Raw genomic sequence first — 27,604 nt, forward strand, 5'->3', positions numbered from 1 at the left:
TTAGTGAGACTTGTGGCTCCTTTTCAGATTAATGTTTTAAATGAATAAAATGTGAGATTACAAAGGGAGTCAGTTATACTGAAATACCACTTTTGAAAAATTAAGAAGCCTTTATATGTCCTTCTTTACTGATGCCGTAAATAGCAAGATCAGGCAGCAAGTCTAACAAGCACTGTAATTTCAAAGTGTTGATGGGTATAGATATTTCAAGAATTATAACTAGTCTCCCTATGTCTAGTTTTAGCCTCTTTAGTCAAGTTTTTTTTTTTCTCTCTCTCTTTCTTTTTGAAATGGAGTTTTGCTCTGTCGCCCAGGCTGGAGTGCAGTGGCATGATCTTGGCTCACTGCACCCTCCACCTCCTGGGTTCAAGCAATTCTCCTGCCTCAGCCTCCCAGGTAGCTAGAATTACAGGAACCTGCTAATTTTTGTATTTTTAGTAGAGACAGGGTTTTACCATGTTGGTCAGGCTGGTCTCAAACTCCTGACCCCAGGTGATCCACCCGCCTCGGCCTCCCAAAGTGCTGGGATTACAGGCATGAGCCACCACACCCGGCCTCAGTCAGTTCTATACCCGTGTTTCTGATTCCCCTCCCTCCCTCTCCCCTCCCTTCTCCTGCTTTCCCCTGCCCTGCTTTCCCCGAGACAGAGTCTCACTGTGTCACCCAGGCTAGAGTGCAATGGCATGATCTTGGCTCACTACAACCACCGCCTCCTGGATTCAAGTGATTCTCCTGCCTCAGCCTCCCAAGTAGCTGGGATTACAGGCACGCACCACCACGCCTAATTTTTGTGTTTTTAGTAGATATGGGGTTTCACCATGTTGGCCAGGCTGGTCTTGAACTCCTGACCTCTGGTGGTCCACCCGCCTCGGCCTCCCAAAGTGCTGGGATTACGGGCATAAGCCACCACATCTGGACTCTTCATTTTCTGTTATCGAAGTAAAGTACAGATTTCTCAGCTTTCCAGTAACATCACCTTTTGTTCTTCCCTGGACAGGTGTAAACTCCAGCCATATTGAACTATCCAGCACGGGTACTCAGCCTTCCATGCTTCAGCTCCTGTAGCTGCTTCTTCCTTAAGTGCTTTTTCATGTGCTGCCTATTAAAATCCTGCCTGCTTTTCAAGGCACCATTAATTACCACCTTCTTAGAGAGGTCCACAGATACTAACATAGAGCAGAGCCTGACAGATAATAAACACTCAATAAATTAGATACTATTAAATAAGAATTGTTGATAACTTCTTTTCAGTACCATCATTACCTGGCCAGTAAATAAACTATAAATATTTTGAGTAATATACATCTATAAACTAAGACAAAGCAGTATTTTCAGTACATATAAGCAAGTTTAATGTAAAGTGAATGCATAAATGATTAATGTGTAGAATTTTGTTTTAATCTCAGTTTGAATGTTTATCAGTTTTAATCAGAGCATAGGGAGAAAATGATTTCATGGGCAGATATGGACATTTCTTATTCTTCATACTTAATCACAAACCCCACCAGTCTATAAGATTGATTTCAAGTACTATCAGTCTTTTTTTGTAAAACAGAATCCTCAAGCTCCTAAGAACTCTGTTTTTTAATACCTTTAATGTACTTAAATTGCTACTGAGTATATATGTCTACCTCATATAAAATACACCAAAAACCGAAGTCTTCACATAGGAAGATGCAAGACTTGAAAGTACTATGTATTGCATTAACTATATTAACATTTGTTGCTTTTCACACAGTAGTGAATATGGTGTTGAAAGGAGGAGATGAGCAGGCACAGTGGCTCATACCTGTAATCCCAGCACTTTGGGAGGCTGAGGCGGGTGGATCACGAGGTCAGGAGTTTGAGACCATCCTGACTAACATGGTGAAATCCCGCTCTACTAAAAATACAAAAATTAGTCAGGCGTGGTGGCACGCACCTGCTACTCAGGAGGCCGAGGCAGGAGAATCACTTGAACCTGGGAGGCGGAGCTTGCAGTGTGCCAAGATCGCACCACTGTACTCCAGCCTGGGCAACAGAGCGAGACTCTCTCTCAAAAAAAAAAAAAAATAGAATGCGGTAGCTGTATTGGAAGTGGTATAGCTGTGGGGATCGGGTTGGTTCACTGCTTTTTGAGCTTCTGTGGGCATTGGAGAACAATGGTAATGTCAAGTGCCCTATTGACAGGGTCAGGGCCATGGACAGACCTAAATATTTCTACAAGAACACAAGTACCTCCAGGATGTAGGGGGTTAGGAGAAATGATAGAACAAATAAACATCAGTGAAAGGAACTGTACCTTACCACAAAAGCAAAACTTTCAAATGAATAAAGACTTAAGAATAAAGAATAGGCCAGGCGCAGTGGCTCATGCCTATAATCTCAGCACTTTGGGAGGCTGAGGTGGGTGGATCACTTGAGGTCTGGAGTTTGAGACCAGCCTGGCCAACATAGTGAAACTCTGTCTCTACTTAAAAAAAAAATTAGCTGGGCTTGGTGGCCTGTGCCTGTAGGTAGTCCCAGCTACTTGGGAGGCTGAAGCAGGAGAATCACTTGAACCTGGGTGGGTGAGATGACAGTGAGCCGAGATTGCACAACTGCACTCCAGCCTGGGTGACAGCAAGATTCTGTCTTAAAAAAAAAAAAAAAAAGGAAAGAAAAGAAAAAGACATTTGAAATATCTTGGGTCACTTGAGCCTGGGGTCCATTAGTATTTCATGTATTTTGGGGCTAGGACAGGTGGAAGCTGAGTTGTCAGGACCAAAGTACTTCTGGCTAACAGCTTGTTCTTTATGGCATTTGTGGCCACCTGTAGGATTTTTGTTAGCATATCTTCGTTGACAGGCGTTAGATAAGGATACTGTTTTTTTCCTGCCCTGCAAATTTGGTTGCAGCTGCAATAAAGAACACATGAGCTATTTAGAACATATAGTTGTGCCCTTGAGGAATTTCATCTAATTGGATGGAGACTGCTTGAACAGGACCCTGCTGGGACATGGGAGGTTTGTGAAATAAGCACCCATTTCTTGTGAGCCTACTATTTGCCCATTTATCCAGAGCTGTGGCTCCCCTCATTCTGAGTTGGCAGAAAGGGCTCCTTGCCTGCAGGTGACCCAGTGCACCATCCTCCCCATTCTTTAAACAAGCTGCTACCTGAGGAAGTGTTGTAAAAATATAAATGTTGGCATGCTTAAAGTCTGCTTAGCATCCTTTGGTGGCTTCCCAGGATACAATTATGAAAATATAAATATGGCCTGGCTCTTGCCCACCCTCCAGCTTCCCCTGTCATGTTCCTGTGTGTCCCCCTCTCTGCACTCTGTCACCCCAGGTTCCCACAGGCCTCTACACCACTGCCCCACGTCTCTGCCTGGAATTTACTCTCACTTCTCTTCCCCCCCTAGTTAGCGATTGGAGCCTTCTCTTTTACCTTACCTGGTCCTGCAGCCTTCAGCCTCCCCTCCCCCCACCCCCGACCGTGGCTTTCATAACACCCTATGCCTCTCAGTTTTTCACCTGGATTTAAGTTTTTTTCCTTATCCTTGCCTTATCAGTCTTTAAAAAGTAGTCGTCCGTACTCCTGCTGTTCTCCCCATCCTCTCCATTTCCTTACTTGAACCAAAGTTACCACACGTCGTCTGGTTGCATGCAGATTCAGTGAATGCTTTCCAGTTCTTACCTTTCTCATCCTCTCCTGTTTGAAACGCCTTCCTTCTTTGTCTTGGGAAGCACCACCCTTTTCTGGTTCTGCTACATGGTTAAGCAGAAGTACATGGACATGGCCTTTGGAGTTGGACAACAAAAGTCCTTTTTTTTTTTTTTTTGAGACGGCGTCTCGCTCTGTCGCCCAGGCTGGAGTGCAGTGGCACGACCTAGGCTCACTGTAAGCTCCACCTCCCGGGTTCACACCATTCTCCTGCCTCAGCCTCCCAAGTAGCTGGGACTACAGGCGCCCGCCACCACTCCCGGCTAATTTTTTGTATTTTTAGTAGAGACGGGGGTTTCACCAGGTTCGCCAGGATGGTCTTGATCTCCTGACCTCGTGATCCTCCCACCTCAGCCTCCCAAAGTGTTGGGATTACAGGCGTGAGCCACTGCACCTGGCCTAAAGGTTCTTACTCCATTATCATTTCTTTCCATTTTCTTGAACTGATTCTTCATCCTCATGCTGCTCCTGAGTTTTGTCCTCCAACCTCTTTTCTTGAAATTCTCTCTCTGCGGGAGTGCTAACCACTGTGGCTTCTGTTAAGGATTTCCAGCTTGATCTCTCCTGATGCTGCTGGAAGGATGGAACCGTCGTCTCCTCCATCTGAATCGCCCACAGGCATCCTTAGGTTTTTAAATCAGGATGCTCAAAACTATCTTTGTCCCTCACCTCCACTTTCTTTATGTACCTCCCAGACCCAGGCCTACCTCGCCTAGGTTAAGAATACAAATGGAGCCCTACATACCGTAAAAAAAAAAAAAAGATCGACCTAAGAAACATTAAGCAGACTTTGCTGTCTCCTCCTGCCATGACAGATATGCCTTCTTTTCCTTTTTTTTTTTTTGAGATAGGGTCTCACTTTGTCACCCAGGCTGGAGTGCAGTGGCACAATCATGGCTCACTGCAGCCTCAACCTCCCTGGCTCAAGTGATCCTCCTGCCTAGTCCCCTAAATGGCTGGGACTACAGGCAAGTGCCACCATGCCCAGCTAATTTTTGTATTTTTTGTAGAGACAGGGTTTCATGATGTTGTCCACACTGATCTCGAACACCTGGATTCAAGTGATCTGCCCTCCTCACCCTCCCAAAGTGCTGGGATTACAAGCGTGCACCACCATGCCCGCACCAGGCCTAGTATACTTTCTTAATGACCTGAAAGGTTGGGTTCAAATAGAAAATACTCAGGCTCCGTAGAGTTCTGTGTCAGTAGTTCCAGCAGAGCAGGCCTTCAGCATAGTTCTCTTCCCTCCCCAGCCACAGCACTGTCCATGTGTTGTGAGCTTGAGCACATGTGTGTGGCCTCCTGCCTGCACAGTCTAGGCACAATACATGCCAGCGAGCAGCTGCCCCTTTGACCACCACCTCAAGTGCACCTGCTGGGTGTGGACCTACACTTTTCCAGATGCAGGGGATTCTGGGGCACCTGAGGAGCATGGTCCCCTGACCCCAGAAACCTTCTCTCATGGGCATGGGCATGGCTGGGTGAGGGTTAGTGGCCAGTGACCACAGATGTCTCAGTCGCTTACCTCGCCTCATGTTTCCTCTTTCTTTTCTTTGCGGTCTTGCTTTTCTGTCAGAAGCCTACTCATCCTTCAGGATATGGCTTTTGTGGGCTTCATCTTCTTTTAATCCTTCCCTTAGTATTTGAAATTAACCCAGCTCCTCCTCGTGTTTCAGAAGTGCTTTACTGTGATAAAAGGCAAAGTATGTTCTGTGTTCCTGTCTCCTTCCCTCACAAAGTTGCAAGTTTCTTAAGAGCAGGATCATTGTTTGTTTTTGCTACCAGTCCTAACATGAAGCCTCACAAATGGGAAGTTCTTGACTAGCGTGGCTTGAATTCACCGAAACTCTGTCTTCATTTCGTGTTGTTGTGGTAACCCTATCAAAACAGGAAATAAAGCTAGTTTAGCATGACTTGTTCATAATTGACTCATGCTGGTTCCCTTTTCTTCCCTAAGCGATCACAAAAACGTCTGTTAAATAATCTACTCCAGAATTTCATGGACTTCTACGTTTATTGATCAGTACACTTCTGGAATCTGTTTCCCACTCGCCGCAGCACTGAAATGGATCATGTGGCCAAAGAGCCCTGGTTCCTTTTTTTTTTTTTTTTTTTTTAATTGCTTTACTAAGAAATAATTGATACACAAAATATTGCACACATTTAAAGTATAAAGTTGGATAAGTTTTAATACATTATACACCTACGAAACCATCAACACAGTCAGGATAAAGAACATACTCATTGCCTCCAAAAGTTACCTCCTTTCCAATTGTAATCTTCTTCCTCTCATTCCCAGGCAACCCTGGGGGTAAATCCAAAGTAAACCCAGGGTTACTTTGTATTTTCTATAAATGGAAATACGTTTCTTTTGGTCTGGCTTCACTCACCATAATTATTTGAGATGCATCTGTGTTGCATATATCAATAGTTCATTTCCTGTTATTAAATAGGAATCTAATTTCCTTTTCTTATCAAATAGCAGGAATCTCATTTCCTTTTCTTATCAAATAGCAGGAATCTATCCATTTTGAGACTTGAGATGGGTGTGCTCACTTCGGACCTTAATATCCTCCCATTCTCCATGATTTATGGGTCTTAGGATAGAATTCATCTGGGACTTGAGGTTGTGTTCATTTAAGATAACTGGACAGTCTCAATATCTTGGAATCCTCAAGGGAAGAGTATTATTATTTTTTTATTTTTTTTGAGATGGAGTCTAGCTCTGTTGCCCAGGCTAAAGAGCAGTGGCACAGTCTCGGCTCACTGCAGCCCCTGCCTTCTGGGTTCATGCGATTCTCCTGCCTCAGCCTTGCAAGTAGGTGGGATTACAGGCATGTGCCACCATGCCCGGCTAATTTTTTTTTATCTTTAGTAGAGATGGGGTTTCACCATATTGGCCAGGCTGGTATCAAACTCTTGATCTCATGATACGTCTACCTTGGCCTTCTAAAGTGCTGGGAGTACAGGTGTGAGCAACCATCCCTGGCCCAGAGTATTAATCATAATCTTTGCATCCTAATGTTAGAATAGTTCTTGATATATAGAAGGTACTAACCCAATGCTGGATAAAAGTTTCCCCCATTATTGGCCAGGTGTGGTGGTTCACGCCTGTAATCCTAGCACTTTGGGAGGCCAAGGCAAGAGGATCACTTGAGTTCAGGAGTTCGGGACCAGCCTGGGCAACATTGTAGAACCCTGTGTCTCCAAAAAAACTTTTTTAAATTAGCCAGGTGTGGTGGTGCTCGCCTGTGGTCCCCGCTACACTGCTACACTACTGGCTACGTGGGAGGTTGGGGCTGCAGTCAGCCATGATTGCGCCAGTACACTCTAGCATTGGTGACAGAGTAGCCCATCTCAAAAGAAAGAAATAAAAGGGCCAGGCGCAGTGGCTCACGCCTGTAATCCCAGAACTTTGGGAGGCCAAGGTGGGTGGATCGTGAGGTCAGGAGATCGAGACCATCCTGGCCAAAATGGTGAAACCCTGTCTCTACTGAAATACAAAAAATTAGCTGGGCATGGTGACGGGCGCCGGTAGTCCCGGCTACTCAGGAGGCTGAGGCAGGAAAATCGCTTGAACCCAGGAGGCAGAGGTTGCAGTGAACCAAGATTGCACCACTGCACTCCATCCAGCCTGGGCAACAGAGCGAGACTCCATCTCAAAAAAAAAAAATTAACATTTAATATTTTTCCCTCTTTAACATGTCTCATTTCCCCTTAAAAAATTTTTTTTTACATGGCATATGCACGTAGTCCCAACTACTTGGAAGGCTGAGGAAGTGACTTCCGGAGTTCAGGACCGGCCTAGGTAGCATAGTGAGACTTCATCTTTCTCTCTCTCTCTCTCTCTTTTTCCCCCCTGAGACAGAGTCTTGCTGTGTTGCCTAGAGCTGGAGTGCAGTGGCACGATCTTGGCTCACTCAACCTTTGCCTTCTGGGTTCAAGCAATTATCTTGCCTCAGCCTCCTGAGTAGCTGGAATTACAGGTTCGTGCCTCTACGCCCTGCTGATTTTTGTATTTTTAGTGGAGACGGGGTTTCACCATGTTAGCCAGGCTGGTCTCGATCTCCTGACCTCGTGCTCCGCCTGCCTCGGCCTCCCAAAGTCCTGGGATTACAGGCGTGAACCACTTTGCCCATCTGAGACTTCATCTCTTTACAAAGAAAAATTGTTTTGGTTAATTATATGTTTTGGCAAAAAACAAAATTAACCGTCTTAACCATTTTTAAGTACACAGTTCAGTAGTGTTAAGTATATTCACATTGTTGCACAACAGATGTGGAACTTTTTCATCTTGGAAAATAAATTGAAAACCTGTACTCTTGAACACATCTCCCCATTTCTCCCTCTCCTCAGCCATTTGTAACCACCTTTCTCCTTTCTGATTCTATGAGTTTATTAATACTCAATACCTCATATAAGTGAAATTATGCAGTATTTGTCTTTTTGTGACTTGTTTATTTCTGTTGATATAATGTCCTCAAGCTTCATCCATGTTATAGCATGTGATAGAATGACCTTTTTGGTTTTTCCCCCCACCTTTATTGGGGCATAATTATCAAATAAAAGTTGAATGTATTTACTGTGTTCAATGTGATGTTTTGATATATGTATACCATGCGAAATGATCCCCACAGTAAAGCTAATTAAGATACCCATCACCTCACATAGTTACGTTTGTGTGTGGTGGGGGCAAGAACATTTACGTGTTTTTGTTTTTGTTTTTTTTCCTTCAGAGACGGAGTTTCACTCTTGTTGCCTGGGCTAGAGTGCAGTGGTGCCATCTCAGCTCACTGCAACCTCCGCCTCTTGGGTTCAAGTGATTCTCCTGACTCAGCCTCCCAAGTAGCCAGGATTACAGGCACCTGCCATCACGCCTGGCTAACTTTGGTATTTTTAGTAGAGACAGGGTTTCACCATGTTGGCCAGGCTGGTCTCAAACTTCTGACTTCAGGTTTTCCGCCTGCCATGGCCTCCCAAAGTGCTGGGATTACAGGCGTGAGCCACGGCACGCAGCTGATAGTAGCCATTCTGATAGCTGTGAGGTGATATCTCATTGTGGTTTTGATTGGCATTTTTCTGATTAGTGATGTTGAGCCTTTTTTCATATACCTGTTGGCCATTTGTATGTCTTATTTTGAGAAATGTCTGTTCGGGTTCTTTGCCCCCACTCTCTACCACACCCACCTGCTTTTTTTTCCATTTTTGAGACAGGGTCTCTCTATGTTGCCCAGGCTGGTCTTGAACTCTTGGTCTCAAGCAGTCTTCTACCTCAGCCTCCTGAATTGCTAGGACTACAAGCAAGTGCCACTGCTCCTGGCCTTTGCCCATTTTTAAATATTTTGTTTGTTTCCTGCTGTTGAATTGTTTGAATTTCTTATATATTTTAAATATTAGCCCTTTATCAGATATGTGGTTTGTAAATATTTTCTCCCATTCTGTGCGTTGTCTCTTCACTCTGTTGATTGCTGCTTGTGCTGTGCAGAAGCTTTTTAGTTTGATGCAATTCTATTTGTCTATTTTTGCTTTTGTTGCCTGTGCTTTGGGGGTCATAACCAAAAAATAATTGCCCAGACCAGTGTCAAGAAGCTTTCCCCCTATATTTCTAGTAGTTTTGTTTGTTCATTTGTTTGTTTGTTTGTTTGTTTGAAATGGAGTCTCGCTGTGTTGCCCAAGCTGGAGTGCAGTGGTGCGATCTCAGCTCACTGCAAGCTCTGCCTCCCAGGTTCACACCATTCTCCTGCCTCAGCTTCCTGAGTAGCTAGTACTACAGGCGCCCTGCCACCATGCCCAGCTAATTTTTTTTTTCTTTGTTTGTATTTTTAGTAGAGACAGGGTTTCACTATGTTAGCGAGGATGGTCTTGATCTCCTGACCTTGTGATCCACACGCATTGGCCTCCCAAAGTGCTGGGATTACAGGCATGAGCCACCATGCCCGGCCTCTTGTAGTAGTTTTATGATTTCGGGTTTTACAATTTTTGTCTGTAATCTGTCTCGATTTGATTTTTGTATAGGGTGTGAAATAAGTATCCATTTTCTTCTTTTGCAAGTAGATATCCAATTTTCCCAGCACCATTTATTGAAGAGACTATCCTTTATGTTTGGGCTCTTTATTCTGTTCTATTTGTCTATTTGTCTGTTTTCATGCCAGTACCATGCTGATTCCCTGCCCCCCACCCAGCTTTATTAAGGTATAATTGACAAATACAAATTAGTATATGAAGCTGAAGTGGAAGTGCTGGAAAAAAAATTAGTATATATTCATGGTGTACAACATGATGTTTTGATACATGTGTATATTGTGAAATGATTAAATCAAGCTAATTAACGTATCTGTTATCTCACATACTTTTTGTGGTGAGAATGTTTAAGATCTAATCTTTTAGCAGTTTGCAAGTATATAATACCGGTGGCCGTCCCACTCGACGCTGCAGCACACTGATGCGAGGGCAGCTATCCGCGGTCACGCGGGTGGCCTTCACCCACCTCGGCCTTCAGTGTAGCTGGGACCACTCGGAACTCCTATATTTTGCTGTAGGATAGAGCTGTAGAACTTACTCATCCTGGTTAACTGCAACTTTATACTCTAACAAATTATCTGCACATTTCACCTTATCCCTGCAGTGTTATGCTGTTTTGGTTACTATAGCTTTGTAGTGTATTTTGAAATCAGGTGATATGAAGCCTCCAACTTTGTTCTTGCTCAAGATTGCTTTGGCTATATGGGGTCTTTTGTGGTTCCATATATTAATTTAAAGCTTGCATTTTCTGTTTCTGTGAAAAATGGCATTGGAACTTTGATAGGGATTACATTGACTCTGCAGACCACACTGAGTAGTGTAGACAATTAAGAATATTAATTCAGGCCAGGCACAGTGGCTCATGCCTGTAATCCTAGCACTTTGGGAGGCTGAGGTGGGAGGATCACTTAAGACCAGGAGTTCAGGCCGGGCGCGGTGGCTCAAGCCTGTAATCCCAGCACTTTGGGAGGCCGAGGCGGGTGGATCACGAGGTCAGGAGATCGAGACCATCCTGGCTAACATGGTGAAACCCCCGCCTCTACTGAAAATACAAAAACCAGTCGGGCGGTGGCGGCTTCGTGAAGTTCAGCTACTTGGGAGGCTGAGGCTGAGAATGGCGGAACCCGGGAGGCGGAGCTTGCAGTGAGCCGAGATCAGGCCACTGCACTCCAGCCTGGAGTACAGCGACTGCCTCAAAAAAAAAAAAAAAAAAAGACCAGGAGTTCAAGACCAGCCTGGATAACATAGCCAGACCCCATCTGTACCAAAAAAGTTTTACCCAAAACAATTGGCCGGGCAGGCTCACACCTGTAATCCCAGCACTTTGGGAGGCCGAGTCGGGCAGATCACGAGGTCAGGAGATCGAGACCATACTGGCTAACACGGTGAAACCGTGTCTCTACCAAAAATACAAAAAAAAAAAGAAATTAACCAGATGTGGTGGTGGGTGCCTGTAGTCCCAGCTACTCAGGAGGCTGAGGCGGGAGAATGGCGAGAACCCAGGAGGCAGAGCTTGCAGTGAGCCGAGATGCGCTACTGCACTCCAGCCTGGGTGACAGAGCGAGACTGTGTCTCAAAATAAATAAACAAATAAAAAATATTAGCCAGCCATGGTTTTTGGATGTTGAATTGAATTTCCTTGGTTTTTTTTTTTTTTTAAAGCTGAATAATATTCCAGTCCATGTATATGCTACATTTTCTTTATCCATTCATCCATAGTGGACATTTCGGTTGCTTCCACATCTTGTGTATTGTGCATAATGCTGCAGTGAACATGAACCTGCCAATAACTCTTAAAGATTCTACTTTGAATTGTTTTGGATATATGCTCAGAAGTGGGATTGCTGGACCATATGGGATTTCTATTTTTAATTTTTTGAGGAATTTCCAAGTGGTTACACCATTTTACACACTCAACAATAGAGTACAAGGTTCGAATTTATCCACATCCTCACACTTACTCTTTTCTGTTTGTTTGTTTGTTTGTTTGTTTGTTTTTAATAGTGGCAATCCTGGCTGGTCGTGGTGGGTAGCTCACGCCTGTAATCCCAGCACTTTGGGAGGCCGAGGCAGGCGAGTCACGAGGTCAGGAGATTATGCCACTGCACCCCAGCCTGGCGAAAGAGCAAGACTCTGTCTCAAAATAAAAAAGGCGTAACATTGAATACACGTTTCAAAAGAAGACATAAGAAAAGATGGTCATCATCACGAATCATTAGAGAAATGCAAATCAAAACCACAATGAGCTATCACCACATACCCATTAGGACTGCCCGCCCCCCCCCCCCTTTTTTTTGAGACCGAGTCTCGCTCTGTTGCCAGGTTGGAGTGAAGTGGCGTGATTTCGGCTCACTGCAGCCTCCGCCTCCTGGGTTCAAGCAATTCTCCTGCCTCAGCCTCCCGAGTAGCTGGGACTATGGGTGTGCACCACTCCACCCAGCTAATTTTTGTATTTTTAGTAGAGACGGGATTTCACATTTTTGGCCAGGATGGCTCGATCTCCTGACCTCATGATCCACCTGCCTTGGCCTCCCAAAGTGCTGGGATTACAGACGTGAGCCACCACGCCCGGCCTTCTTTGTTAATGTTCCTTTTTAATGAACCATCTTTAGATTCCTGTGATAAGAGACACATAGCAAAAACCTGTAGTGTGGTGGTAGTTAGGGACAAAAGGGGTTGAGCAAAACAAGATACAGTTGGTAATGTCAAAGTGATTTTAAAGCATAAACTATTCATAGACACCTGAAAGTTCATGGTATGCCTTATTTCCCAAGTATCAACAATAAAATATATAAAACAAAACCTATAAATCCAAGGAGAAACTAGCAAGTATGGAGTTGTTATGGAAGAGTGCATCCCTCTTTGTCATCAGTTTTCTGAAAGATAGATTGCGTAAACCAAAAAGGCAGCAGAATGGTTAAGTGGAGCAGACAGGAACAGACCAAACTCCATGGACCAAACTCCTTTTTTTCAAGTGGTACCAGATGAGGATGATCTCATGTTTTCTCAATTAAAAGGAGGCAGTTGACCGGGTGTGGTGGCTCACGCCTATAATCCCAGCACTTTGGGAGGCCGAGGTGGGCCGATCACGAGGTCAGGAGATCAGGACCATCCTGGCTAACATGGTGAAACCCCGTCTCTACTAAAAATACAAAAAATTAGCCGGGCGTGGTGGCAGGCTCCTGGAGGCTGAGGCAGGAGAATGGCATGAACCCAGGAGGCGGAGCTTGTAGTGAGCCGAGATCGCACCACTGCACTCCAGCCTGGGCGACAGAGCGAGGCTCCTTCCCAAAAAAGTTTTTAAAAAGCGGGGGGCAATTATTTCGTCACTGAGTGTTGATACAGTAGAGGGGCACACTGACCATAAGCTCCGCTCTCCAAAAATTTTGTTGGATTATAATTTTGCAGAGCAAATTATGGCCACATTTGACTGTTAACACTAGAACTTTATAATATTAACACTAGAAAGTTGTAATGTTGAGTTTAAACCAGTATTTTGTAACTAATCTGTCCTGTCGTTGAACTCTTGTTCTATGGGTTGAATTACCAAAATAGAATTTTTATTTCTAAAAATATTCCCAATATTGAATAAGCTTGCTTATTATATATGCTTTTTAATGCTATGTTAAATTATTATTATTATGTATGCTGTTGCCTGTCTAGTTGAAAATTACTGGCTTAGGGCCTCATGCACCAAACCAAAGCAAAATAAGATTTGAGTAGTGGTTCTTTTTTTTTTTTTTTTTTTTTGAGACGGAGTCTTGCTCTGTCCCCCAGGCTGGAGTGCAGTGGCGCGATCTCGGCTCACTGCAGGCTCCGCCTCCCGGGCCCACACCATTCTCCTGCCTCAGCCTCCCGAGTAGCTGGGACCACAGGTGCCCGCCACCACGCCCGGCTAATTTTTTGTAGTTTTATTAGAGACGGGGTTTCACCGTGTTAGCCAGGATGGTCTGATCTCCTGACCTTGTGATCCGCCCGCCTCAGCCTCCCAAAGTGCTGGGATTACAGGCGTGAGCCACCGCGCCCGGCCAAGTAGTGGTTCTTTTACTTAAGAAAATATATTATATTTCAGAGCATTTGGGGCCACCTGTGTACTGTGTGTTAATGGTGTTGTAGGATAATTGGATCCTAGTAAGACAAAGTTCCCCTCTAGAGCATTATCTTGTCATAGAATCAGATAAATATATCAATAATTCTTTGGATTAGTAGACTGATAAATATTATTATAGAAGCATAAACTTTATTTAGAGACAGAGTCTCACTCTGTTGCCCAGGCTGGAGTGCAGTGGTACAATCTTGGCTTACTGCCACCTCCATCTCCCAGGTTCAAGTGATTCTTGTGCTTCAGCCTCCCAGGTAGCTGGGATTACAGGTGTGTGCCACCATGCCTGGCTAATTTTTTTGTATTTTTAGTAGAGGCAGAGTTTCACCATGTCATCCAGGCTGATCTCAAAACGCCTGTCCTTTAGTGATCCGCCCGCCTCAGCTTCCCAAAGTGCTGGGATTGCAGGCGTGAGCCACTGCACCCGGCCTTAGAAGCATAAACTTTAGAATAAAGTTATTTTACTGTTTTCTGTTCTAGCACTTATCCCAAGGAAACAAGAAATGTTGTCTTATTGCCTGTCAATGTTATTTTATTGCTTTGGTCAGTGGGCCAGATGTTGACATTTATTAGTATGAAAATTTCTTATACACAAGATTTTAATAGAATGTTTATCATAAAGATAGTAGTAATTCTCAAGATTCAAATTCATAAAATTAAAGGTATAATTTTTATTATTGCTTTTACTTAGAATTCTGGTATATTAGACATTAAGGACAACTTGGAAAGAACTGGGCCCCATGTTGCTGCCGCAGATGTGTTTTTCGAATAATACTTTCTAGGTTTTCTTATAAAACTACCCAAACATCTTGATTCAGTTTCTTGGAAGAAATGGTCATGTCATTTTGCAAGTGAGAGAAACAAAGTTGATACAAATCATCAAGGTGTTCTCTTGGGTCCATTTTTGTTAGGGATAAAGATGTACTGTTGTCGGTTATTTGAATGTTTCTTCTGTGTCAGAGGAATTTGATACAACAGTAGGAAGGTGTTTTGGAGGCAGAAGTGATTATTCTCACCAGAATGCAGTTGCTGTTTAAGACAATGGGAAAATGCTTGTTTGTGTATTTCTGGGTTTATGAAAATACACATTCACCCAGTTAACAAGTCTAGGTTCTGTCTTAGTTTTGAGAGTCGCTGTATGCTATCTCATGTCAGTTGCATCCATCCTCCCTAGCTTGAGGCCTTTTTGTGGATAATATACATGCTACCTTCACAGGTATGAAACAGGTGTTTACACAGAGTGTTAAAAATATAATACTTTGCCAGTTTGCATTCTTCAACTATTCTGAGGGCTGTTTTTAATGCCATCTGTCTTTCTCTCTCTTTTAAGCTCTGCTTATGATAATGTCAACAAAGTTCGAGTAGCTATCAAGAAAATCAGCCCCTTTGAGCACCAGACCTACTGCCAGAGAACCCTGCGGGAGATAAAAATCTTGCTGCGCTTCAGACATGAGAACATCATTGGAATCAATGACATTATTCGAGCACCAACCATCGAGCAAATGAAAGATGTGTATCCTTTTTAGGCAACTAGCCAATTCCACTGCTTGGTAACTTTGTTGAGTAAATAGAACTTGAAATTTCCTGAACTTAAAGGAAAAGTGCTTTAAACATGCTAAAGGGAAAATCGTAATCTGTTTGCCATTTACTCCCTAAGTCTAGTCATGGAAAATCTTGGTTAACTCCATTTGCAGTCATGTTTTTTTATGTCCAAGAGATGGTTTGTTGTGATGATGAAAAGGTAAAGGGAAGATCAGTAGTAGACTAAGAAAGAGGGCGCCCTGGCTATCTAACGGGTGAAATTAGGACTGTCCTGATCTTAGAATCAGGTCACCACTTTAGGTCTCAGTTTCCCCTCCTTTAAAATGAAGGAACTGGTTGTCATGATCTTTAAGGTCAACTGGGCTCTGAAATTATGTGATTAACTATGACCAACATTTAGATATCTGGACTGAACAGGTCTAGAGGATGCTGCCTGGGCAAAGACTCCATTTGAAAGATAGAGAGGTTAAGTATACTGAAGAGGATCTGCCAGAAGGGAGAGGGTTATACAGCACTCCTACCAGTTTACCCAATTTGTATTCCACCCTCCAGGGTGCGGGAGCTCGCTGTCTCTAGGCAGCCCTTTCCATTTTTAAACAGCTCTGTTAATAAGTTGTAGTGATATTTGAAGTGAAATGCCTCCTGCTACTACCACCTGTTGGTCCTACTTTACTTTTGCCATGAAAATAAGCCTCTCTCAAATGACAGATTTTAAAATCATGTTTCCTTTGAATCCCATGCTGCGCTGCCTCTAGCATAAATCTGTAAGAAACAGAATATTATTTACACAGAAGAGAGTAAAAAAAATGCAGAAATACTGCTAATGAAATAATACTATGATGAAGTTAAAGGCTAAATGCTTTAATAATTTAATTTCTGTTAGAAAGAAAGTAGCCATAGCTGAAGTTTTAGGTAGTTAAATAAGTGACCAGGCAAGAAAGCAAGAGGAGCAAAACACGCACAAACCCCTTCTTAGCACGACTTGCCCATAGTCTTATTTATTTAGGATCTTAACAGTTATGGGAGAGTAAGAAAATAGACTTAGGGTTGGATTTACTAGTAAGGGTATGTTTCTAGACCTGTATTTCTGGAAGTTTTATGTTTGGCTTTTGAGGAGCTTGGGAAAGGAGGGGAGCGGCAACAAGAAGGAAAAAGAATAGTGACATTACAGGTTACTGGACCAAACAGAGGAGGGAATATGTGCTACTTACAGGCCACCAGTATTTCCAACAAACCTTGGAGGGGGTTCGTTGATGGTGGACAATTTAGAGAACAAAGAGGTTGAGACTTGAAGATTGACCGGAATTTCTGTAACAGCCTGTTTCAGATCTCAGTCTAGGCCCATAGCTGCATCAGTCAGATGTAATGCCGTAATTCTTGCCATCTCACAGGACCGAAAAGAAGTTAACGACTTCAGATTCCTTCCATGAAAGAAACCAAGTTTTCCTCAGGTTTTTCTTTCCTTTAAGGGCCTCATGGTGTAATAATGGACTGTTTGGGAAGAGAGTCAAGAGAGGACGCATTTTTGTTTTCAACGCTTTGCTAAATATGACCAGCTAATTGGTGTTTTACTTAACCTTTGCAAACAGATATATAGTACAAGACCTCATGGAAACAGATCTTTACAAGCTCTTGAAGACACAACACCTCAGCAACGACCATATCTGCTATTTTCTTTACCAGATCCTCAGAGGGTTAAAATATATCCATTCAGCTAACGTTCTGCACCGTGACCTCAAGCCTTCCAACCTGCTGCTCAACACCACCTGTGATCTCAAGGTCAGCCAGGTTATTAACTATTAAGCTGATATATATTGAAAAACTCTTTCACTGAAGCGTAGTTATATTTGTCATTATCGTATTTTATATGACACCAGAAATGCCCAAAAACATTTTTATGGCAAAAATACTAGTAGAGTGATAGTCCTCTTCTGCCTTATCCCATTGCTCCTTTTTCCCCAGAGATACTTTTTTTTTTCTTTTTTTTTTTTTTTAAGATAGAGTCTTAGTATGTTGCCCAGCCTGGTCTGAACTCCTGGGCTCAAGCAGTCCTCCTTTCTCGGCCTCCCAAAGTGCTGGGATTACATACATGGGCCACAGCACCAGGCCAAGATAACTAACTACTGTAACAAATTGGTGGCCGGTTGCAGTGGCTCACGCCTGTAATCCTAGCACCTTGGGAGGCCGAGGTGGGTGGAGCCCCTGAGGTCAGGAGTTCGAGACCAGCCTGGCCAACATAGCGAAACCCCATTTCTACTAAAAATACAAAAATCAGCTGGGCATGGTGGCACGCGCCTGTAATCCCAGCTACATGGGAACTGAGGCAGGAGAACCGCTTGAACCCGGGAGGCGGAGGTTGCAGGGAGCCGAGATCACACCACTGCACACCAGCCTGAGTGACAGAGCAAAACTCCGTCCTCAAAAAACAAACAAAAAACAAATTGGTGTATTTTCTCCCAAAGTATTTTCTATGCTCTTACATACATGTGTACTTTTATACTTTATGTAGGTAAACAGGATCATGTACATTATGTATTAGTTTTAAAATCATCTGTTTCGTTGGTAACATTTTTCTTCAATACATTTTATTCAAAAGATAGCAGCATGAAACTTAACCTCACTGACTTTAATACCTAATATGGCATTCCAACTAAATAAGAAAACCTCAAATTCTTTACAGTCCTCAGAGTTCTCCTGAAAATATGCAGCATTTACATATTTCTATTTTAATGGGAGTCGCAGGTAAACAAGGAGGGAAATTTATGGATATCTTAGATGTGATAGAGCGATGTCGATTCAGTCTAAAAAAATGCACAGGAATTCAAGAAGACCTAAATAAATGGGAAGATATCCCATGTCCATGGATCATAAGACTTAATACTGTTAAGATGGCAGTATTCTCCAAATTGATCTGCAGATTTAGTGCAATCACTGTCAAAGCCCCAGCTGTTTTTTTTCTATAGAAATTGACAGGCTGATCCTAAACTTCATATGGAAATTCATATGGAGGACTGATATACTTCCTGATTTCAAAACTTGCTGCAAAACACAGTAATCAAGACAGTGTGCTACTGGCATGAGAATAGACATATAGGTCAGTGGAATAGAAGCGAGAGTCAGTAAATAAGCCCGTATATCTCTGGTCAACTGAATTTTGACAAGGATGCCAGGACCCTTCATTGGGGAGACAGTAGTCTTTTCAGCAAATGAGTCTGGGACAACTGAATAGCCACATACAAAAAGATGAAAAAATCAATTCAGGCCGGGCGCGGTGGCTTAAGCCTGTAATCCCAGCACTTTGGGAGGCCGAGACGGGCAGATTACGAGGTCGGGAGATCGAGACCATCCTGGCTAACACGGTGAAACCCCGTCTCTACTAAAAAATACAAAAATAAACTAGCCGGGCGAGGTGGCGGGCGCCTGTAGTCCCAGCTACTCGGGAGGCTGAGGCAGGAGAATGGCGTGAACCCGGGAGGCGGAGCTTGCAGTGAGCTGAGATCCGGCCACTGCACTCCAGCCTGGGCGCCAGAGCGAGACTCCGTCTCAAAAAAAAAAAAAAAAAAAAAAAAAAAAAAAATTAATTCAAAATGGCTGGGTGCAGTGGTTTGTGCCTGTAATCCCAGCACTTTGGGAGGCCAAGGCAGGTGGATTGCCTGAGCTCCGGAGCAAGTCCAGCCTGGGCAACATGGCAAAACCCCATCTATACCAAAAATACAAAAAAATTAATCTGGGCATGGTGGCATGTGCCTGTGGTCCCAGCTACTCAGGAGGCTGAGTGGGAGGACTGCTTGAGCCTGGGAGGTGGAAGTTGCAGTGAGCAGAGATTGTGCCACTGCACTCCATCTGGGGTGACAGAGTGAGACCCTGTCTCAAAAGGGAAAAAAAAATTCAAAATGCATTGAAGAACTCAATTTAAAAGCTAAAACTTTAATACTCTTAGAAAACATAGAAGTAAATCTTTGCAATCTTATGTTAGGCAAAGCCTCTTAGACATGACACCAAAAGCACAGGCAACAAAAGAAAAAAAGTGAATTCCATCAAGATTAGAAACTTGTGCTACAAAGCAAACCATCAAAAAAGTGAAAAGGCAAGCCACAGAATGAGAGAAGGTATTTGCAAATCATACATCTGGTAAGAGACTTACAACTAGAATATATGAAGAACTCATAATATAACTCAGTAAATGAAAAGGTAAATAGCCTAGTTTAAAAAATGGACAAAGGATCTGAATAGACATTTCTCTAAAGAAGATATACAAATGGCCAATAAGCACATGGAATGGTAGATGCTTGACATCATTAGTCAATAGAAAAATGCAAATCAAAATTACATTGAAATAACTTTATCCTAACTAGGATGGCTGTAATTTAAAAAGTCAGATAATAAGTGTTGGTGAGGATTCCACTCCTTAGTGAAAATGAAAACATGCATCTACACAAAAACTTGAACACGAATTTTCATAGCGGTATTGTTCACTATAGCCAATAAGTAGAAACAATCTAAATGTCAAACTTTTGATGAATAAATAAAATGTGGTGGATCCACACAGTAGAAGAGAAAGGAGTGAAGCACTGATAACATAGCACTACAACATAGATGAATCTTGCAAACGTTATGTCTGTGAAGGAAGGCAGTCGCAAAAGACACATATTGTATGATTCTGTTTACATGAAATGTCTAGAATAGGCAAATCCATAGAGACAGAAATTAGATTCGTGGATTACTGATTGCCTAGGGCTGGAGGAGTTGGGAGAATAATGAAGGAAGGAATACTAACTCACTGGAATCTCTTTTTGAGGTTATAAAAATATTTTCAAATTGGATGGTGGTAATGGTTGTGTAAGTCCACCATTATACTAACACCATTGAGTTATACACTTTAAATGAGCAAATTGTATGATGTGTGAATTATAGCTTAATAAAGCTACTTAAGTATGTATAGATATCTAGCAATAATCATTTGTTGGATTTCAGTTTGACAGACACTCCTATGAGAAACCCTGTGAGATATGCCAGACAAGAGAGATGAGGGTCTGCCCTTGAAATCTGAAAACTGATAGATCAGAAATCTGGTAGACAGTAGGTGATTATAATGAGATGTTCTGTAACTGAGATGGAAAAAAAAATGGTGTACAGATGCAAAGGAGAGAAGTGGTTTAGCTCTGGCTGGGGCTAGGAGGCAGCAGGAAGAAGGTGGTGTCTGTGCTGGCCCTCGAGGATGGGTAGCTTTTCCTGTGGGAGGCCAGTGGCTGTATTGGACATAGGGTATTGTAGGCAGAGGGTACAGAAATAAAATAAGGGAGGGACTACTACCGAAAACACTGAGTCTTCCTCCCTGTGGCTGCAGCATTGGATGAGTAATAGGGAGTCATTGACACTAAGCTGGAAAGGTTGGTTGCAAGTAGATCATGGGGAATCGTCTAGAACTGTGTGTAAAAAGCAGTGGGTTTTGTCACGGTGGGTGAACACGGTGGCCAATGTCCAGTAAGGTGTTGTAGAGGACGGCTTCCTTCATCTGATATTGTGTGGATTGGACTCTGTCACCTCTTAGGATCCTTCTGATACAGGTTTATGTCCTTTCCACATGGGATGGAACCAGCTTCTTTCCCTGGATCAGTGCAACTGAGTCAGGTGGGCACAAAACAAATAAAGCTATGTTTAGGATGGCTGTACTGCTTCTTTGACACTTAATGATTTTCTTGAAAATTTGCAGTGAATATTTTTATGTCTCCTCGTGGTTTTTTTTTCTTTTGGTTATCATCATAGCCCTGTTATGGCAGATTGCTTTTGTTTTTGGAGAGACATTCTCAATCAATATTTTAAGCATATAACATTTCTGGGAAGAATTGGCTCTTACTTTTGCTTGAAAGTGTTCATCCTTAAGAATAAAACAAACAGAACCAGACTACTTTCTCTGTTGTCTCTTCCCAGTTTATGGACTTGTCTTTAAGGCCATTCTGTTCACCTACTCACACTCACACACACATGAGTTGTTGGCCATGGCATAATTCAGGCATCGTCTTGAATACCCAAGTTAACACAAGGAATCAGAAGCATAACATTATATTTTGAATATTTAAAGTGGTACAATTCACTAACTATTTTATTTTATTTTATTTATTTAATTTATTTTAATTTGAATTTTATATACTTTTTCGAGACAGAGTCTTGCTCTGTTGCCCAGGCTGGAGTGCGGTGGCATGATCTCAGCTCACTGCAACCTTCACCTCCTGGGTTCAAGCAGTTCTGCCGAAGCCTCCTAAGTAGCTGGGATTACAGGTGCCCGCCACCATGCCTGGCTAATTTTTATATTTTCGGTAGAGACGGGGTTTCACCATATTGGCCAGGCTGGTCTCAAACTTCTGATCTCGTGATCCGCCTGCTTTGACCTCCTAAAGTGCTGGGATTGTATGGGCGTTTGCCACCACACCCAACCCAACCTTCACTAATATTTTAAAAGTATACAGTGGCCAGGTGCCGTGGCTCATGCCTGTAATCCCAGCACTTTGAGTGGCTGAGGCAGGCGAATGGCCTGAGGTCAGCAGTTCAAGTCCAATCTGGCCAACTTGGTGAAACCCTGTCTCTACTGAAAATACAAACAAATTAGCTGGGTGTGGTGGCACACGCCTGTAATCCCAGCTACTTGGGAGACTGAGGCACGAGAATCGCTGGGAGGCAGAGGTTGGAGTGAGCTGAGATGGCACCACTGCACTCCAGCCTGGACGACAGGGTGAGACTCCGTCTCAGAAAAAAAAAAAAAGTATGCAGCACTGTGTGTACATCATTCTCATGGATATGAATTCAAGAAGAGAGAATCTCATTCAAAGATGGGTATGGTATGTCACTGATTTGGTACAGTGAGCATGTCCAAGCAGAGCAAGAGGCAGTGGTAGTTCAGTGTACATATGACATGAACTACCTGTCATACTCTATGATATGTACATACGACAATGTACATAGAACACCACATGAGGAGAGGACTTGTGTTTCCTGGAGCTCTGGGATCACTACACATTTATCACATCTCAGTGCCTTGTGGTGACCGTGATGCCCATTCCCACAGGACCCTTGGCCTAGTAAGTTTGTAACTTGCAGCCTCACTGACCTCCTGTTATTTAGGTCCTTTTGAATTTTCAAGAGGATTTCGTCCCTTTATCCAATGGCTTCTGTGTTACAAAGTGTTTTTTACTCTTGAACCCTTACTGATACCAGCTATTTTCAGTGTCTTAGACCTTTAACTTTTGGCTCTGGTATCAGTCAAGGCCGACAGAAATAAGCTTGCTTTTTGGTTTCTGTAAACATGCTTTGCACTTATTATCTGAAGCTTAAGACCCAGCAGACATTGACATCTCAGGACCCTTCCAGGATCCTCTCTTGTAGACTTTATTTTTCAGGACCACGGGAACTCACCAGGGTTACAGACCCTATTTGGAGACTCTGCTAGCACATTTCTAGTGTAACTACCAGGGAATGTGACCTATGGTAGTCTGTACCCTTGTTTACTAGACTGATCCCACAGAAATCCCAGTAGGAGTCACAAGATGCTGGGATCACAACATGTGAAAATTCTGGCTGTGCCTGTGGAAGACTCTGATAGATACAAATGAAACACGTCTTTTGAGCTCCCTTTGTTTTTGAAAATCTGAATTTACACAGCCCAAAAGATATGTTTTCTTGAACCATATCTTTATTTTCCTTTGTATGGAATTATACTGAGTACTACTCCTTTTTTATTTTGTAGCGTTGGCATTGTATTGGTTAGTGTCATGTAAATTTGGTTAGTCTTTGATATTATAGTGTTGACAGACCTTAAAAAAAAAATCATGGCCAGGCCTGGTGGCTCACACCTGTAATCCCAACACTTTGGGAGGCTGAGGTGGTTGAAGCACCTGAGAGGAGGAGTTCGAGACCAGCCTGGCCAACGTGGTGAAACACCATCTCTACCAAAAATAGAAAATAAGCCACACCGTGGTATTAGAGGGCCAGATGATGAAAGGCCAGTAGATGGTTGAGACCGGAGAAAATGAGAAACTATGAATTTTTAAAAAATAAAATATTCTCCAGTATATGAAACTTTAAAAAAAAAAAAAAAAAAAGCTTTGGGAGTAGGTTTGACTACCTGGAAGGAGAAGGAAGTGGGAAGATTCTTTGGAAATACTTATATTTATAGACTAAGTAGAAGACTCACAGAAAGTAGAGTCTGAGAAATAGAAGGTCAGTGCAGAGTCGTCAGAGCTCCAGCAGGACAGGCTGAGAAAAGGGTACTGGCTGTTTTTGGTGACTTTACCCAGAACAGTTTTTGTCAATTCACCTAATTGATATTGCTTTGTGCTAAGCAAATAATGAAAGGTAGGGATGCTTCTCAAAGTGTGTCCTATAAAGACTTCTTCAACCTGCGTCCTGGTCTCTAACATGTTGATTGCTTTTCAGGTTGTTGGGAAAATTAATTAATGAATTTCTAGAATGCCCAGAAAGTATCTGCAACATAGTAATGGGAACAACTAGTTAGTATCATTATGATTGCTATTGCCTTTTTTATTTTTGTGATGTTTTGATGTGAAAGGTTAGAATTTCTAAGAAGTTATCCTGTTTTTTTCTCTCTTAGATCTGTGACTTTGGCCTGGCCCGTGTTGCAGATCCAGACCATGATCACACAGGGTTCCTGACAGAATATGTGGCTACACGTTGGTACAGGGCTCCAGAAATTATGTTGAATTCCAAGGTAAGGACTAAGTTTGCATAAAAAGAAATCCAGTAAGTAGGAGAACTTTCTGAATGCATTGCAGTAAGCCGTAAGTCTCCCTCAGTCTCTGTTTCTACTTGTTGAGAGTTGGCCTACCTGGTCAGAGCCAAGGTGCTGTCTTTTTTTTAAATTTAATTTAATTTTTTTTTTTTTTTGAGACAGTGTCTTACTCTGTCACCCAGGCTGGAGTGCAGTGGGACCATCACGGCTCACAGTCTCAACCTCCCAGGCTCAGGTGACCCTCCTCACCTCAATCTCCAGAGTAGCTGGAACTACAGAGTGCACCACTACGCCTGGCTGATTTTTTTTTTTTTTTTTGAGATGGAGTCTCCCTCTGTTGCCCAGGCTGGAGTGCAGTAGTGCAATCTCGGCTCACTGCAAGCTCCGCCTCCTGGGTTCATGCCATTCTCCTGCCTCAGCCTCCCAAGTAGCTGGGACTACAAGCGCCCGCCACCACGCCTGGCTAATTTTTTGTATTTTTAGTAGAGATAGGGTTTCACCGTGTTAGCCTGGATGGTCTCTATCTCCTGACCTCATGATCCGCCTGCCTCAGCCTCCCAAAGTGCTGGGATTACAGGCGTGAGCCACTGCACCTGGCCACACCTGGCTGATTTTTTAATTTTTTTTGTAAAAGTAGGGAATCTTCCTATGTTGCCCAGGCTGGTCTTGAATTCCTGAGCTCAAGGGCTCTGCCCACCTCAGCCCCCGCACCAAAGTGCTGGGGTTACAGGGATGAGCCACCACACCTGGCCCCAAGGTGCTGTCTAAATTTTGTTTGGCATTGAACTTCTGGGCCCTAGGGCTCAGCCTCTACCTCAGCTGGTATAGTGCTGACGGTTGTAGAGTAGGAGAGGGTGTGCCTCTGCAGTCACTATTACCATAAGTGGTCTGTGTTTCACTCCTTGGACAGCTGTCCTGAAGTCCTGCTTATCGCTGTCACTGTTAGGTGTGCGCTGGGTTTGTTGCAGAGGTTATTCAGTAATGTGTATTTCTGTAAACATGGGCCAGATCTGTTCTATAAAGGTCAAATTTTTCTGATAATGAAGAATGTCTCTTTGGCGGAATTATATTGTAATTTGTTGTACTTGAAGAAAACATAAATGTGGACATAGTAGGAACTGCTGTGGATTCTTTTGAAATTATATGATTTCCATGATTTCTTGCTTCCAAATGAAGTGCTTTCCTCTGCATCTGTGAGTGGCTATAGAGAGTGCACCAGGTCTCATCCACACTGTACTAGCAAGGTCTGTGTCTTGGTCATAAGAAATGGTTGAATAAGTTTACAAAAGCCCAAAAAAGTGAAGTGTGACATTTTTTGTTGGGTTTATGAGCCAGGAGGCAAAAATTGAGGGCTGCTATGGAGATTGAGATTCAGTATTTTTACTGTCATTTGCAAATAATATATGAATAAGGTGTGAAAATTGAGTAGTTAAGTAGGCCTGACATACTACCTATAACTAGTGTCTCAGGTTTATAAGATTCTTAAACACAGTTCCATCTGCTATCATGTAAAGATACTTGAAGAAAAGCAACAAAAATAGACATTGGATCTTGTATCTAGGGCCCAGGAACCAGAAATAGTCCTGAGAGGCTTAGTGGAAATGAAACAACAGGTCTAATTAGCTCATAGGCTTCTTTCTCTTCCTCCATCCTTTGTGAGTACAGATAAGCTATTAGATTTTTTTCATAAGGAAATGGAATTTGTTTAAAGCATTTAGTTTTTCTTGATGTCCTACATTTGTTCAGTTTAGTTATAAAAGTAAAATCTCATTAACATAAATTCCATTATAAAGAAGGATTTGGTGTAACAGATGTTTCAGAGGAGAAAATGCCATGTTGACTCTCTAATTCTGTATCACAAATAATCCCACATAACAGGTTCTTTCTCTGACTGGCCACGTGACAGCCATTCTAAACAAGGAGCATTGGCATGCCAGTGTTCAGTGCCAGTTGTAAAGGGAGCTGTTGGTGTGCGTTTGTCCTGGTGTGGCTTCTTGGTCTTGCAGTCTCCGTTCTGACTTAGATGCCCCCACTGTCTTCACTTCTTGATTACCCTCCAGGCAGAAGTAGCCAGAGAGGGTGTTCTTCAAGATGACCAGCTTTTCCTTCTACTTGCAGGGTCACCAAAGTGAAAATTGAGTGTTCATTTTTTTCTTATTTGCAATACCTGTAGCCTGAGAATGTTACTTCTAACAGTTGTCTTCATTTTGTTCATTTTTATTAATGTAGAGAATTATCAAACCCATAGAAAAATTGAGAGTAGAGTGAACACCCATATGCCCCTGTCCTTGATTCTCCAGCTGTTAACATCTTGTCATATTTCTTATCCCTCCTTCCCTCTCTTACTCTTTCCTTTCTCTCCCTCTCTCTTTTTCTGTCTCTTCTCTTTTGTCAGACCATGTGACACTTCAGCAACATATACCACTTCACTCCTAGACCCTTTGGGGCATACTAATGCTTCTTACAAAGAAAGTGTTCTTCCCACAGCTAGAGTACCCTTAGCCTTTCATAAAATGATCAGCATTAATTCCATGACATCCCATCCCCCTAAAAAAGTCTAGGTAACTCTGTTTTCAACACATGATTTAATTGTTTCATGCATCATTCTTAGTCTAGAACAGTCTTGCCCTTCCTCTCTTCTTCAAGATATTCAGTACTTTGCAATGTACAGATCAGTTGTTTCACAAAGTGGTTCACATTGTGGATTCTTCCGATGAGTTCTTCCTGATGAGATGTAGCTTGCACGTTTCTGACATGACCACTACAGATTCCTGGAGAATGGTGTATGTGAATCTGTTTCCCAGCAGGCTTCCCCCAGTGATTCAGCACTTACTTCTGTCAGTTATCATATTGGGGGTTATAAAATGGTAATTTTCTAAATTTATTCTTCCTTTTACTTGTATTAGCTAGCATTCTTCTATGAAGATTTTTCCCATTTACCTTTCTCTTCCTGTGTATCCTACCTTTGTTTTTAAAACACTATTACAGACCCAGGATTTTTTTTTTTTTTTTTTTGAGATGGAGTCTCGCTCTGCGCCCAGGCTGGAGTGCAGTGGCTCGATCTCGGCTCACTGCAAGCTCCGCCTCCTGGGTTCACGCCATTCTCCTGCCTCAGCCTCCTGAGTAGCTGGGACTACAGGCGCCTGCCACCATGCCCAGCTAATTTTTTGTGTTTTTAGTAGAGATGGGGTTTCACCGTGTTAGCCAAGATGGTCTCCATCTCCTGACCTCATGATCCACCCACCTCGGCCTCTCCCAAAGTGCTGGGATTACAGGCGTGAGCCACTACACCCGGCCTAGGATTTTTTTTTATGTGTTGTCCATTTTAATTTTCTTTTTTTTTTTTAACTCATATTGTCCCACTTTTGAGAAGCTAGAGCACTCTGTGTACATATTTGTAACGTTTTGTAGAATTTCAGCTTTCAGAAAACTTGCTCTGTTTTAGCTTGTTTAGGAAAGAAAAAAATTTTTAAAAAGAAAAGTTGCCAAGCACGGTGGCTCACACTTGTAA

The 27,604-nt window shown here is 42.8% G+C and overlaps 1 protein-coding gene across 1 annotated transcript in view; it reads left to right on the top strand.

Annotated features, from left to right (window-relative positions):
* Positions 1-27,604, top strand: part of MAPK1 (mitogen-activated protein kinase 1) — a 107,503-nt gene that overhangs the window by 43,451 nt on the left and 36,448 nt on the right. Inside the window, exons 2-4 of the mRNA XM_003905274.3 lie at positions 15,139-15,321; positions 16,940-17,129; positions 23,956-24,072. Coding sequence (XP_003905323.1) covers positions 15,139-15,321; positions 16,940-17,129; positions 23,956-24,072 — 490 coding nt within the window. The remainder of the gene's footprint in view (positions 1-15,138; positions 15,322-16,939; positions 17,130-23,955; positions 24,073-27,604) is intronic.

Source organism: Papio anubis, chromosome 16 (genome assembly GCF_008728515.1).
Source record: "Papio anubis isolate 15944 chromosome 16, Panubis1.0, whole genome shotgun sequence".
Classification (NCBI taxonomy): domain Eukaryota; kingdom Metazoa; phylum Chordata; class Mammalia; order Primates; family Cercopithecidae; genus Papio; species Papio anubis.